The sequence below is a fragment of the Gymnodraco acuticeps genome, unplaced genomic scaffold (genome assembly GCF_902827175.1).
Source record: "Gymnodraco acuticeps unplaced genomic scaffold, fGymAcu1.1, whole genome shotgun sequence".
NCBI lineage: Eukaryota > Metazoa > Chordata > Actinopteri > Perciformes > Bathydraconidae > Gymnodraco > Gymnodraco acuticeps.
The window spans coordinates 179,925-195,714 of NW_022990135.1; the positions used below are offsets into that span (position 1 = coordinate 179,925).

Below are 15,790 nucleotides of genomic sequence, written 5' to 3' on the forward strand. Positions count from 1 at the left end.
GGAATAATTTATACATCGCACCTTAAACTTGGTTCTTGTTCTCTTATGGTCTTTTATTAGAAATATTCAAATCATTCTCAGGGATGGATCACATCTTCTTAAAACGTTTTTATTCAGGTTTCATTTGAAACAGAAGTCAATATGAATATCTAATTAGAGTGTACCGCATTCTTTCTTATAGTGCAGAGACAATGTCTTTTTATATACCGCTTCTTTGAGTTGTTTATTTAACGTATTACATGTATTCAACATTGTAGCTCTGTTGCAAGATGGGCTCAATGGTGAGCTTCGGTTCAGACAATATTCCATTTATTTGCAGTCCCTAAAGTAAAGAATCCCTCGGAACACAGTAATGCACTTTGCTAATGTCTCACCTTTCAACGGGCATATTGCTTATGAGTCTCACTGGATCAAGCTGCAGCGGATAATTTGTCTTCCCTGCTGTGTGTGTGTGTGTGTGTGTACTGGTCTATTTGCTTCCCTCAAATGATACATGCCTGCATACAAATCTATAAAACATTTTTTATTCATTTCAATGCGGTATCTATATGTGTATGCAAGTCCTGTACGTGCATCAGTGAGGTACCGTGTGTGTTCTTGCAAAGAATCTGCAGAAACATCAATTATGATGGAAAAAGGAGGAATTAGAGAGGGTCCGCTGTTCCCCCAGAGTAGAGGATACAATAAAACTCGAGCAGAAAAGCGTGGCTGGTGAAACCCTGCAGCTATTGTTGTGTGATTAAGGACTAGGTTTGAGCCATCATGGGGGGGTTCAAATATTCACACAGCAGGAATACAACCAGATAGTGTTTACATAAGTACATGCACATACACACACGCACTGTGGAGGTCTGATGACAATTCTTTGGCTGCATAGTGTGCACTGCAGAGAGGCTACATCAATGTACAGTAACTGTGATGCACTAACCATGAATCCAGCTCCAAGGTAATGTAATATTGCAACTCTTTATTTCCTGTTCATCAGTTACAGCTTCTGTATATATTCTGTACAGCACTGAAGGCACACAAAAACAAAGATATAATGGATCATAAGTATATACAAAATATACAGAATAAATAATTAAATCTAGTTAAGTAGAAAAGCTACAGAGTGTGTGCTTACATGAACCGTTTCAAATGTTTCCAGGAGTATGAAGGAGTGTGTAAAGTCTGACAATGTCCACATTTCAAATGTCAGTCCCCAGCAGTCCATTGCTTTTAATATGAGCCGAGAGAGGTTGGCTGAAGTCAATCGGCAGGTAAGTTGGAGCTAGTAACCCTCCGTGTGCTAACAGGTGAATATGCCCCGCCTCTAAGAAGCAGTTCAGCCAGTCAGCATGAGGAAGGAGCTTTTGTCAGACATAAAATAGTGACATGAAACACAATCTCACATCCGCTCGCACACACAAACACACACTGTAGTACCATACACATTTGTGCCTCATTATTTCTGGCAGAAAAAAATTAAATAATCAGCAGGCCTTTTTTGATTGTCATGCACCATCTTATGGCATTTGATTAGTGCAATGCATTTTTTTTACAAGATTACAGTTGTGTATAATATACTTTAAGTGCTGTATTTACTGTTTCAAAGTAAAATAAAATGTCCTTTCTGTGAGAATGTCACCAGTTTGTATAAAAATAAATAAAAGGATCTATGACTGCAGTGTATTGAATCGATCCAGAGAGCTGACAGTATATCAGCGGAGCCACACTCCTACTGCTGCTTTCCAATGTACAGTTGGCATTTCGCTGACTATACGGCACATTGAGCATTTCGTTACAGCATTCCAGCTGGCTTGTGTTGACAGAGGGTGTAATCAGGTCATACACAGGATACACTGATTAAACAAGCAATTCTGGGTCAAGTAGTGTTTGAAATTCACCCACTTCTTTTCCAAACATCTGGTGAGCTGTGCAGATCAATTCAGATTTAATCAATCATCACAAGCTGATTTAGCCCATTTCAAAGAGGGTTTTAGCCCAGGTCCACTGTAATAGCTTCTTGACGTTACATTTGACCAAACATTACTCTCACCAGCTACATAACATGGCTGTCAACAGATTACATGTAACACAAACAAAACCAGTTACATTCTGTGCTACAATATAACTAAAAGTGGTGTGCCCATAATATATATCTCACACTGGAAAGTACAGGAGGGCAAACAGGACAAGGCACTTGGTTCCAAACATGATATATAGGTTTATATATATTTTTTTTTTTTTCTGCTTGAGTTCAGTTAAATGCAGTTTGATGCTCCAGAACCTCCAAGTAGTCTGGCTCAGTGTGCAGGTTGGCCTTGAGTTCAAAGTACTCGTTCTTAGTTTGCTCAAGCATGACCTTGTGTGGTCTTGAGTACATAATCGTCTCCATTAGCTTTAACTCTTCCTGGTGCCCAGGGACCTGCATGTCTACGGCAGACTGAAGCTGGGGCATGTTTTTCCTAAGGTACTCAGTTATTCCAAGTTGCTGCAGCTCCTTCTCCCGCTCGAAAATGTTCCTGTAGAAAGAGTTGGGATTCCCGAGCGTGACGAACTCAGCGGGGCACTCGCCAGTCATGGGTCGAAACTTTGAGCTGGGGTTTCCTGTGAGTGGGGAAGTGTTTTCCTTCTCCATGATACTCCGGCAGAGGTGATTCTTGGCGCTGGGATCGTCGAGGCCATAATCCAAATCCACGTCGTGCTCCTTGTGCTGGGAGCAGTAGGTGGGGTTGCGACAGATCTGCACAATAGGACTGTGTGATCTCTCTTCATACAGAGAGGCAGACGCTGTTCTCTGTGTCATGGTGTGGTGTGTCGTTTTCTGCCCGTACATGCTGTAGTGCAAGTGAATTGGACTGCTGCTGTTTTCTCTCGGCTGCTCCTCGGCTGCTTTTCTCTTTGCTCTTCTCCGCCGCCGATGCACTACAAACACCACCAATCCGGCTGAGCAGAAGATAATCATGAGGATCAACATGAGAAGGCATAAGATGAGCACAGAGAGTGGGACACTGTCCGTGAGCGAGCTGAAAAAACCCTGTCCTAGACTGTCAGGCCCCAGGGTGGCGGTCACTTCATCACCTGGGGACAGAGGGTAGTAGGTCCCCAGACCAGGACATAGCACCTCATGACGGAGGCTTCTCAGCTCCGCCTGCATCACTTTCTTAGGGCTGTGGCAATAGATGGAGCCCACCACTGTGTCTTTTCGGAGCTTCTCCACCCATTGTTTGAGGCTGAGCAAGTCACAGCTGCAGTCCCACGGGTTGTCCTCTAAATAAATCTGCTCCAGCGAGTCGAGTTGATCAAGCACGTTGCTCACTGGCAGGTGCATAAGTAGATTTTTCCTCAAGTTTAATTTGGTGAGGGGCACATTGCGAAAAATCTGCGCAGGAAGGGAGCTGAGCAGGTTGTTATTTAATGACAACAGCTTCAGGTTTGGCAGGGGGTTAAATGTGCCCGGGGCAATCTCTTTGATAAGGTTGTATTCCACATACAGATATTCAAGGTTGTGGAGCCCCACAAACATTGTGGAGAACAGTTTTTCAATGCGGTTGCCATTCAAATAGAGTTTTTTCAAACTGCTCAAGCTGAGGAACGTTTCGTTGTCAATGTAATCAATTCTGTTGTTGGCCAAGTTGAGCAACTCTAAACTATCATATGTGACAAAATCTGACTTCAATAGCTTCTGAATCATATTTCCCGTCATGACCAGTTTAGCGGGGCTTTGCTGAAGTATTCCGATATCTGATACCTTCTGAATGCCTCTGTCCTGACAATGCATCAAAAAGCCAGCCACAGGGTGATTGTGACAGGAACAGTGCTCCACACAAGGACTGCCGGGAAGGTTAGACGGTGTCGGTGCCTTGGCGTCAATCATCTTGGGAATCTGGGACGCTTTGGAGGAGGGCGTTACAACCATATCCAGTGACTTCGACGGCTCTTCCAGGTTAATATCAGCATGGGACGGGCAGAGAACATCCTTCTTGACTTTAGCCAGAATTGTCCCCTTTAGGTGATTTGGTGTGCTGCAGAGTACATCCCCAATTGCTGACTGGGACCTCATGTTCTCCATCCAGATTTTTAAATGTAAAATATCACAGTCACAGACCCACTTATTGTCCTCCAAAAGCAGTTCCATTATCCGTCCGATGTGCTCCAGAAAGCCAACATAAGGCAGAGTCTGCAGTTTGTTGCCACGTAAGTCCAGGTGGGTGAGGGGCACGAACCGGAAAATGTTGTTGGGTAAAAACTCGATGACATTATCATTGAGGATGAGGACCTTGAGGCGGATCAGTTTGTTGAAGGCCCCGGGCTCGATGACCCGAATGAAATTTGTGTCAGCTTGGAGAAACTCCAAATTCACCAGGCCTTGAAATGTGTCCTCTTTCAGATTGACAAGGAAATTGCTATTTATGTGGAGCTTTTTCAGTGAACCGAGACTGCTAAACACCCCTGGTTCCAGCTCTTGAATGCTATTACCCCCGATGTGCAGTGAAAGGGCATTCTTAAGCCCTTCCATCTCCTCTGCGCGGAGCTCAACCAAGTCATTTTTGTAAAGGTTCAGGTGGAAAGGCACACCTGACGGGACTTTGATTTGGGAGATTTTGGTGATGTTTCTTTGCTCACAGTTGAGGTGAAGGATGCCATCTTTTCCCTCGCAGGAGCACAATGAGTCACAAGACTCCCTTATGGAGGATGATGCCTGTGAGGGAATGATATCCTGGGATAGGGCTGCAGTGAGAAACAAGCCGATGAAGATGATGATGGGCAGCATTTCGGTCGGAGATATCTGTGAAGGAAAGATGGAAACATGGGCAGAAGGGGTGGGGAGAGGGGAAACAAAGAAAATTCAGTTAACATTGTTTTAATATTCTTTCAGTTTTACATAAATTAAATTGTACTAAAATGTAAGAAACTGTTGAATGATATATGACCCCAGTGGTCCAAATGTCATGTATGTTTTATGCATTACAATACATGAACTTTTGTTGTTCCATGTGTCAAAGTCATGCACATGTGATGTGATACAAAGGATGCAACAGTGTAGAATGACATGGGTGCATCACACGCATGAGGGGAAGTAACGCCGGTCTTGTATAAAGTGTGTGCTGTGGAATTATTCAATATAGTAAAAATGAATCACACATGGGCAAACAGGAAAAGGCAAACAGTGTCTACATGCCCACTATTTTACACTTATATTAATAAATAACTCTTAGCAATGTGGATTCCTGGGTGGACTTGAATAATTGAAGTCCAACCAAGTGTAGCAGCTAATAATCCATGTTATCATCAGAATTCACCCGGAAACTGCATTACCGATGAGTAAATGCATTTCGTGGTGTGGGCAAAGGCAGTAAGGCAGCATCTCTTCACGATGACTCACACTGGGATAATGGTACATTTAAAGAAATGACTTTCTCATTTAACTGATTTTTCTGTCCTTTATATGCAGACTCATGAACAAGGACAAAGACTCACTCAGTGTGAGTCATACAAAGGCAGAAGTCAGCTCAATCCCTCTAGAGTCCGTGTCAGGGCGAGATTGATAAAAGCCAGTCTAAATAAAGAACTGAATAATGATGCCTTTATCGCCCGTCCAATAACTTGCACTTCACTGGACTGAGTGTGAACTTATCATGAACAACACCTTTATTCATCGGTTTATATAATGTTATTCTGATTGTGTTTTCCAATGTTGCAGTGAACAACAACTTATACAAGAGGTCCCACAGACAGCACTGTCCAGTTGAACCAATATCTAATGAAGATAATTCATTGTAATCAGGATTGATGTTTTATGACAACGGAAACGCTGGAATGTGATTTTAATCATGAGCCACATCTAAATCAATTATGCTAAATTGAGATCACAATGGATCAAAGGCAAGATCACTCCCACGAGACTGCCGGTGAAGTACAGGCATCTTCCCGTGATCGAGGATAACTAGATATTAACCATTCGCTGACAGAATTCTTCAAAGACATAGGACATGGAAAGAAGACGCAGCTGTTCTTGTTAACAAATCCGATTAGTATCTTGAAAGCTTCATTCTAACAAGACGAGGCAAGTCAACAGATTCAGCCGGTGCAGAACAGTGTTTGTCAGAAACCGCAACCTCTGAGTGATCCATCTATAAATGGGACTCCACTCTGTTGATGGGAAAATACTTACTGCCCATTGAAAGTCAATCATATGTAAGGTACATATCGTGGGCAGGGGTTGATTGAAGTGTCTAATCACAAACAGAATGTTAATCTGTTCGGTGCAGCTCGGTGACTCACTATATAGAATTTTAAAGATTTGCAAGAGCGTGACTGCAAAAGTTAAAATATATATTACTGTAGTCAGTTCAGATGAAAGTCTTTCTAAACCCACACACACACAGAGGACGGCGTCCAGGGAGACAACCAAACCCCTCAAAGGGGCGGCAGCTCCAAAGACAAAAGCTGAATTTGGAGTAGTCTCTTAAATAGTAACTTCACTCCTACTTTCTCTTTGACCTCTTTTGCCTGTTTCAAAGTGCCTTGCTATATATTTTTTCTCTTAGATAAAGTACAAATTATGAATGAAAAGCAAGACAACACTACCTCCAACATCTTTGATGTATTTAGACATATTCCCCAAGGTTACTCTAAACTTTTATAGACTCTCACTACATGAAACTAGGCACTATAATAAGTACATTTGGTTTGTCATATTCTTTTTGTATTATCTAAGTTACCGAAAGGAAATAAATACATATTTCTTTATAAATATCATCACTAATAATAAAACTTAAACAATTCTACAGGGAATCACCACGACTTCAGACAGAATTCACCAGAATAATTTGTTGCATGTTGTTGCCTCAAGGGATATGCAACAACAAGGAGGCCCACACTGAATATTATTTCAAAATGACACTCAACTCATGAGTCATTAATGAAAATATCGGCACATCAAACGGTTTGTTTGTTAATGATATTTATTTACAGAAAGATACAGAGCAAAATTTGAATGATGCTTTTAACACTTTTGTATAATAACATGTCTAAAAACATCAAATTAGAATTTGCATTTGGTCAAAAACATATATGCTTAAAACCTGCTACATTACTGAAGACTCTTATACATCCCAGCTAAATAATGACCATGTTGAACCAATAACAGGCAGAACATAAGGGGAGATATGATTGTACAAGCTCCAATTACCCATGTTTGTCAATGGCAGACAATGTGGTGAGTCATAATGAATACCAGAAATCTAATTGGCAAAACCTATTAAATATGTATTGTTTGGAAAGTGATAACATTCGGACAAGGGATCCAAAAAGCTGGCTTCCCAGAATATCTCTCCTTTTCATTATGTATCTGAGTTTGCTTGTGTCGGAGTCTGCTGGTGGTCACGGCACCCGAGGCACTCACCTCGGTGACCCTGATGGCTCGTAAGACAATGCAAAATGAAAGACTATTAACAGATGTTATCGCATGCTGCATGATGACACTGCAGAGGGCAGATATGGAAAGGCTTTAGCCTCATGCACTCTTTCTTCTGTATTTCAAAACAGACTTATTTAACTGATCCATTTTCCATGTAATCAATGTTGCATGGGACTCAGCGTGACAGGCACCGGAAGATGAAACACTCTTACGTTGCACTGTTTTTCTCTTGCTGTTCAGACAATTCAATTAGAGGCCTAGTGAAGCCCTATGGATTCTCCCCTCATGCATGTGTGTGAAGCCAACTCATCGGCCAACATCAAATGAGATGAGTTAGAAAAAAGATAGACGGAGCAGAAATGGGAGAGACCGCAAAGGGGAAGTGGAGAAGAAAAGTCTGCGGATGGAATATTTATCACACATTGAGGCTTTCTGCACTCGCTGTAACATACACAACAGGATTCAGGTCGCTTATAGACTCATAAATAGCATGTTCACACTGAATTAGGGCCGGCTATGTGTACTATTGCTCCAGTATAGTGCAGTGTTCCATAATATCATGGATGTCCAATGTCCCCTCATGAGTATGTTGGCATGTCACACTGACTAGGCTTCCTCTGTGACGCACTTCTCTAAGCGGTTGACTAATCACGACATAGCTAACCAATCAGACAAGGCTCTGGTTTTGGACAGAAGGTGAAAAGATGGCCCCTTTAACAGACATTAAATTCAACTGTGGAATCTCAAATGGCTGAAACAAGCCATCACATGAATCACGGTGACATCCAAGTTCAACTTGTAGACTTTATGGCACCCTAAAGGAACTTCTCTTTTGTTTTTACCTTCTTCAAAGAAGGTCAGGTTTGGTTCCAAACGAGTCCTGCAGCTAGAAATGATTTAGTGTTTTTGCTCGTGACTACTGCAGTAAGACAACAAACTAAAAGGCAGGAAGTCCATGATGGGGCAGCATAGTACAACTTAAATATGATTTTCCACTTTATTTCCTCCTTTGTGTACAACCAACCAAGGTAAAGCCTTGAGGTCGGCATCCATCTTTGTTTTGTGAATAAGCAATGAAGCTGCAGATAATGCCAGCATTAGGATTCTGATACAAATATTGATACTGACAAACGTATCTCGTTTGACTTTGAAAAACTTTGACTTTTCTAAAACTAACAAAGTTACATGCTATACCTTTGGAAAGCCAGGGGTCACACTAAGCATGCAATCTTTACTGGAGCGCACAAAGCACATGTGTCCTTGATCTCCATTGATTTTTCACACATAATGCACCAAACGGTCAGAGCGTTGCTATACCACTTATTTTTATCCTCCATACATTTGTCATAGTTTGCAGTGAACTGACACAGAACACAAACAGTACACAACAGGAACTTGGATTTGAACTGACTTATGTGCACACTATCCAGTTGACAGTTTAGGACATAATTTTCAGATAGTGTGAACGTAGCCGTAGTCATGTTCTGTCCTCTTCACTGTCAAAGTAAGTAAAGCATGCTGGAGCCACGAATAGCCCATAAGTGAGGAGCCTAATTCCTTTTTCCGTTGCGTGAGGCAACTTGATGTACAAGTATGAAAGGCTTGTTATCCCTTGTGGCGCACGACAGATAGAACCCATTCTCCCATCTCTGTCAGGACTGATAAAAGTCACTTTGCATTCGGACACTTTAGAATTTCTGTGGTTTTCTAATGGTTTTAAAAGGCTGCACTGACTCTTAAGTCCCAAACAGTTTATGACCTCAGTCCTTCTGATTGCTAGGCTACCTGCAGTCACGGTGATTGATGGCGCTTGACATCAGGGAGGGTGAAGGAGTCCATTTTAATTCCCCGAAGCCTGAGGTTCCCTGTCATATAAATAGTGTATTACATGCAGGTGCATCATCTACATGTTTAAAATGTAAATGTAATCTGTACTCCGTAACCAGGATCAAACACTATGATGGAGAATTCTACGCAGCTGTAAATTGTTCTTGGACAGGATATTTATTTGGACTTATTAGCGGAACCAAATGTAGGTGCAAATAATCCGTTCCCTTCTATGGTGGAATAGAGAAACTCCCTCTGGAGAGAAATTAGGGAGTTGGGCCTCTGTAGACCATTTACATGCACAACAACCTATAACAGTACAGGAAAGGGAAAACCCCATAAAGCATAATAGCCTTCTTTAAACTCTTGAATCAACCCCACATTCTCCACCTGGACAGGAGTTAGGCTGTAGCAACCTCCACCAGCTGCTCTACGGTGCGGAAACAAAGATCCTCTTGGCAGCGCTGCGATCACAGCCTCGGTGACCAGGGAAGCGAGGATCATGCCCGCACTCTGATGGCTCTTACATTGGGGTCTTGAGAAACATCGTCAGTGGCCTGTTAAAAAGCTTATGTCGTGCAGCAGTTCTAACAGCTGGCAGCTGAGCATAATGGCTGCCTCATTCTGAACTGCTTCACACATAGCACCCTCTTACATATTCAAATACAGGTATACAAATCAGCTCCAGTCTCTTGCTACCTTGTTTACTGAACCACCCTCTTCTCTTACTGTTCAGTGCTTGTGGGCCTTCATTTTTGATAGTGAACATAAGCATGATAGAACTAATAATAGCAGCACAAAGACCGCACGGGGAGGGGAGAGGAGGGGGGGTAGGTGGCGTTGCTCCCCTGGCAAATGTGATTTAGCAGGCTTGCATTTCAAATGGTCTGTTTAACTAATGCGCAGTAATTAGTTCTCCAGAAACGAGCTGGCAGATTACACCAGTGTATAGTGGCATCAAGGTGCATTTTGTAAGGGAAGACATCTGCGCCAAACAGATGTACATTTCCTGTGTACAGTATTATCCCCTTAAAAGCAGACACGTTGTATTCAGGAGTGACTAACCAGCAGGACTGTTAAATTGTGGATGAATGTATTCAGAATACTCTATCCATAAACAGCTGTCTCTGGAAAGCAAACAAAAAAGTGACAACATAAATTACAGAGGATTTTTTGCTCTTGATTGCTGCATAGTAAAATCATTAATTGTGTAAACTTGAATGCATTAGTTGAGACATATTGATAGGATTTCATTTTATATTAGCATGTGCCACTTGTTTTTCTCAGCTGCTTAAAAGGGCCAATTCGATAAGTAGTATCCGCCCTCAGTAAAAATGCAGCCCGGTAACGGTAATGATAGTCCTAATGATTCACTCCATAAATAGGTGTAGATGTGCTGCCTGATACACATACTTCAGACTCAAAGGAGCCACACATTATAGGCAGACAGACCTGCTTACAGGGGATAAACAATATAAAGGGCGCCTCGTAGGACATTGTGTAGTGTTTGTACAGCAGGACTGAGAGATTATTACACTATAGTTTATGGTGTTTGTGTCACTTTGGGAACAGACTTCATTCCTACATCTCAGAAAACTTTGAATTGATAAAAACAAAATACACTGGTGCTTGCCTGAACATGTCGTTGTTTCGTGCCATTCTTAATTGGCAGATGTATAACCGGTTTGAGATGTAATTTACTGTATGTTTCTTTCTTCAACAGAAACATGCTGCCTAATTGGACGAATTACTATAAAGTCATAAGCTTGTTTTTACGATCACATCTGCAGGTAGTTGTACTCATTAGTACCGGCTGAATTGTTTCATGACAATAACTCAATAAAGTATAAATATCTAAAGCTTTGTGCATGACTATGAACTGGTACTTGACTGTTTTTGTATATTATTACTAACATTAGTGATCCTGCAGATTTTTTTTTTTTTATTAGAGTCCATATATTTGAGTATCCTGAGCTGATACATGTTCATGAGAAGAATTAAATGAAAATAATAAGAATAAATACACAAAAATGTAAGCCCTTTGGATTAGCTTTCAGCTAACCTTGCAAAAACATATCCACGATTCCCTCAGGTCTTGTGGAGGTCTCGTTTTACCACAGACAATTCAGATGGTGTGTACATGTACCTTCTTTTCTAATTCAGTCAGCTCTACCCTCTTTATTCAGTAGACACACACTTCCCATAATTCAGTCCTGTGACATACCGAGATCAGTTTAACTTGCCTAATGATGCAGAGCCAGTACCTCGACCCGTTTGACACCCGGAGCCGACTGATGCACATGGCTGAAGGAAATCTAGTCCGCGACTAATGGAAAAAACAAGACTGCCAGTATCAGACCGAGCACACCCAGAGAGGATGTGGACGTACAGTAGCTTAAGGCTGCGGCCCTCAACAGGATAAGCTGGTTAGAAGATGGAGAGATTGATGGATGTCAAGTCTGTGCAAGTCTGTTTGTGAGATAGGTCGTAATCCATAAAGTTCATAGGGAATACTCTTCTGTGTTTACTCTCAGAGAACAGGGTGTTGCTCAGGTTTTCCCCCGAAATGCAAAAATTCGGAATGATGGACAACATTTGACCTTTAACAAGTAAAACGCTCACAGTAAAAGCCTAATATTTGATGCTAAATAAAACAAATGTTGATTTAACTTTTGAGTCTTGGGACACATTAAGGGATTAAGACCAAAACGGCGGATAAAAAAATGTATATTTCTATAAAAAGGTCTTGTCTCAAGAAGCTTTGAAATACACATTACATGGCAACTTTAACACAGATTTGATAAAAAGGTAAGTTGTTTTTCTGCTCTGTTTTCTCTTTTAAGATTGGGTTAATTGAGTGTCTGATGACTTAACAGCTACAGGGACTTGAGCTGACCTGTACGGTCCTTTTATACGGGACCTTTCAAGGCCAATTATGTTGGAATGCCAAAGCGGGCAGCTAGAGAAACTGGACAATTTGTAAAGCTCCTGTTCAAACGTGTTAAAAAAATAACAAAAGCTTCAAATTCATATAATTAAACATCTCAACAATGATCATTCCCAGTTTTAGTTGGTATGGGCTACTGCCTGGCACCTTAAAATGTTTTATCATCAACATAAAATGAACCGATTAAAAAAAGGTATTTACAGACAACAGCACGTATCGTGCACCACATATCTGACGTTGATGCAACAGAAGGGAGTGTTGCATTGCAAACAAAGGCTGTCTATTGCCCTAAATAAATCTGCTCACTGAGCATTTCATCAGAAAGCTTTCCACAGCCCATCTTATCTATGTGCTACTTTTTCAATATAATACATTCTGCAAGATAGACAAACAAATAGGCTCAGCATGTGTCCTGAATGTCTGTTTCTAGGAAGACAACGAGTTCCAACTTGCACTGTTGTTGCAGTAAAATGTCCCTTTTAAATCAGTCAGTAGCACAAAATAAATGAATGCAAATAAGTGAAAGTGCTTTCTACATGGACTGAGGCCCCTAACCTTTTCACATAAGGAGCATCAGTGATCCTAGTGGAAAAATCTAGTCTAAAGCCCTGACAGCACTATCGACTTACCAGAGTCCAATAAGAGACTCAAAGGCCTGAAGCCCCTACCTCCTATATAATGTTTTAGAGGTTTATTGCAAACAGAGGCTATTTTCTACTAGGTATTTGAGATAACAGTCTTGGACAACATACATACACAAACAGGAATGGGCTAGTAGTAATTATACTGCATACCTTGTCTTAAAATGACATAGGGAGCTTTTACAGGGAGTGCTTTGCACAGCATGAGTCCTACCTGCTAATTTACTCAAATGCTCACTAGCCGCACCTTGCTGCAAAGCATGAAGCAGATAATACCAACAACCTGGCTTAGAAGTACTGGAGAGTCATCTTCTTCCCCCTTTGGGAGGTCACCAACCAACAGTTGCGTGCATCCACTAATACTTAAAGTAGAGATTGCTTTTGCTCGGGGGCTGTAACAGAGAATGAGACTGAGACGCTGAATGCGAGTCAGGGAGACTTGTTGCGTCCAGCCAGGGGTTGTTTCATTTCAGCCTGACATGGGATAGCAGATTAGAGCCCCCTGCACTCTATTGCTTCCCCGTGCATGAGTGCCAGTGTGTTTTTGCTCCCGTGCACGTTCCCCAGCCTTGTTTATGAGAGTGTACGAGCTCTGACCGTCTATCAAGTTTCCCGAGCGCCCTGCAGTGTACCCAGGCACCAATTATGGAGGAACTTGTCCCTTTCTCTTCTGTATTGGAAGTGATGTGGCTTGCCCTACAGGGTCGACACCACCACTACACCCACATATCTGCAGAGATTCTGCCAGTGCCCGCGGCCCTCAACCGCAATCCTGGATAAATGATAATTATGACATCCGCCCACTCATGAGGCAAGAGATAGTTCAACTCCCTTGCCCCTTGTTCCAGCCCTTTTTTTGGACTGATTCAATATTCTGTGGGCTCACGCTGCCTACTTTCTCCGTGTCATGGGAAGGCTCTCCAATATCTCTCTCTGTTTCTCTCTGTGTCTGAAAGTTTCCCAATGCCCCCTTTCCTGTTCTACCCTGCAGCTAATGCTCCTATAACTGCAGTATTCTCTCACAGGCCAGATCAATTTCCTGTGGCTGTTCCACACATTAAACAACACCTATTGAAACACCAACGCAACTGTATTCAGGCCTATTGTTAATTGATAATTGGGGCAATGCAAGGACATACATCAAGCAGCACTCCCTTTGTGAATCACCCTTTTTTGCATAATGTATTAAATTGGCCCACATATGTCTCTGCATACCACCCATCAATAATTAATCTCCCATTATTCAGACACACATGGCTAAGGCAGTCCATACATTTATGGTATGGGGCGCTTAAAACCAGATATTAGATTATTAACCACTGATTCATTCAAGCACAAAATTGGGATCCAAACTCAATTATGCAATTCACAACCAAAAGCTAATTAGACACTTCTTCCCTTCATTAACTTAAATAGGACTCACCCTCACATCTAGGGGGGGGGGGGGCAGTCCTGCAGGACAGAGTGTAAACTGATTAAAATGGAATGCAGTCAAGATTTATTTAATCCGTCCTGATCTACAGTATAGCCAGGGATGTATGCTTAATGAGTTTGTATGAGATTAACAGACAAAATATGCCTCTGAGAAAAATAGAAACCCCTTCTTCTCTCTGGTTGGCTGTTAGAAATCGTGATGCAGTGTCCATTAAACACACCTGTGACCAGTAATTATTAATATTCATGTATGCAAAAAAGAGGAACCACAGAGAAAAGTAATGCATCGAGAGTGTATTCATGCAGATCTCTAATTAGGTAAAGAAAAATACATCCAATTTAGGTTTTTAGGTATTTTTTCACTGATGAAATACAAAGCAGTGTATAGGCACATCACCAGTCTTAATTACCATAAGCTTTCACAGAGCCGTAGGATACAGTAACTGCGTGTGGCAAACAGCCAGGTGTGCTCGAGGTAATGGAGCCCCCTCAGGGAAACTCGCTGTTCTCCCTCTGTCAAGTCCAGACACTTATTTTTACAGGACTTTCTCTGCTTGTAAAACCTTGCCAGTGAAACAAAAAAAAACCTACTTCTAGTTGACAGTCCACGTACAGAAGCACATTTCACAGGAGTGATATGTTTAGAGGAAATATGGAAGGGTGCTGTTCTGGTTAGTTGGAACCTGCCCATAAAGGACACCTGGATTCCATTTCATAATTGAACAGAAGGATAGCCCCATAAAGCCCACCTGGTAACATAAATAAATAATGTTTTATAGAGATATAAACATATTTATCACAAGTGACTCTGATCTTGGCTTACCGTCTATAACTGATAAAAACAGGGGAAGAATATTCCAAAGTCCACCGATCTCAGTCCATCAGTACGCGACGCATTGGAGAGGAGCTTTCCTCCAACACTTTCTTCCCGTCTCTTAAAAAAAACTGGCTGCCACACGGAGAAACTTCACAGGATCCGTCAGTCCCCACTTGTCCTCTCTGCTCCACAGTCTCTCTTGAGTCTGACACTCTGCTGTCACACACGGGCTTCTAATTATTCCCCTGTTCGGCGAACCTTCACTCCGGTCCCGGGATGATTGAGCGTCGCCCTCCTCCCACAGCGTCCTCAGAATTAATTATGATTAAGTTGCAGGTTTGAGCCACCAAACAAACCCAGGGTCGAGATGAAAAAGCTTAGATTGTATCTTCTTGTACGGTCCACTCTGAATGAGGAATGCGTGCACAGTGTCCAGCTCTGGCGCCGAGCCGCGCGCTCTGTGTAGTTAACCAATCTGCGATATATTGGAGTTGCTCCGTAATTTGCATGCTGTAGAGGTGGACTACAGAGACTGGAAGCTGCGTCAAGCCAGGCACAATAGAGGGAGGGGGTTCTGGTTGTGCCTTTCAAAATAAAGGCACAGAGCTAATAGAAACTCCACTACAAATAGTAATGTTGACACAATTTCCATATAAGACAATATAGATGCTTTGTATAATTGAACTCCATATTTAAATATAAAGAAAACCATCAATGAG

At 41.9% G+C, this 15,790-nt stretch overlaps 1 protein-coding gene across 1 annotated transcript; it reads right to left on the bottom strand.

Annotated features, from left to right (window-relative positions):
- Window positions 1–934: 934 nt before the first annotated feature.
- slitrk6 (SLIT and NTRK-like family, member 6) lies at window positions 935–15,572 on the bottom strand. The gene is made up of 2 exons (XM_034216800.1): window positions 15,078–15,572; window positions 935–4,771 (listed from the first exon to the last, which is right to left on the bottom strand). Exon 2 carries the CDS (start codon window positions 4,754–4,756, stop codon window positions 2,240–2,242), a length of 2,517 nt encoding a protein of 838 aa, XP_034072691.1. The 5' UTR covers window positions 4,757–4,771; window positions 15,078–15,572; the 3' UTR covers window positions 935–2,239.
- Window positions 15,573–15,790: the final 218 nt, after the last annotated feature.

Coding starts and splice junctions, on each gene's coding strand:
- slitrk6 (XM_034216800.1), bottom strand. CDS start 4,756: ATGCTGCCCATCATCATCTTCATCGGCTTGTTTCTCACTGCAGCCCTA.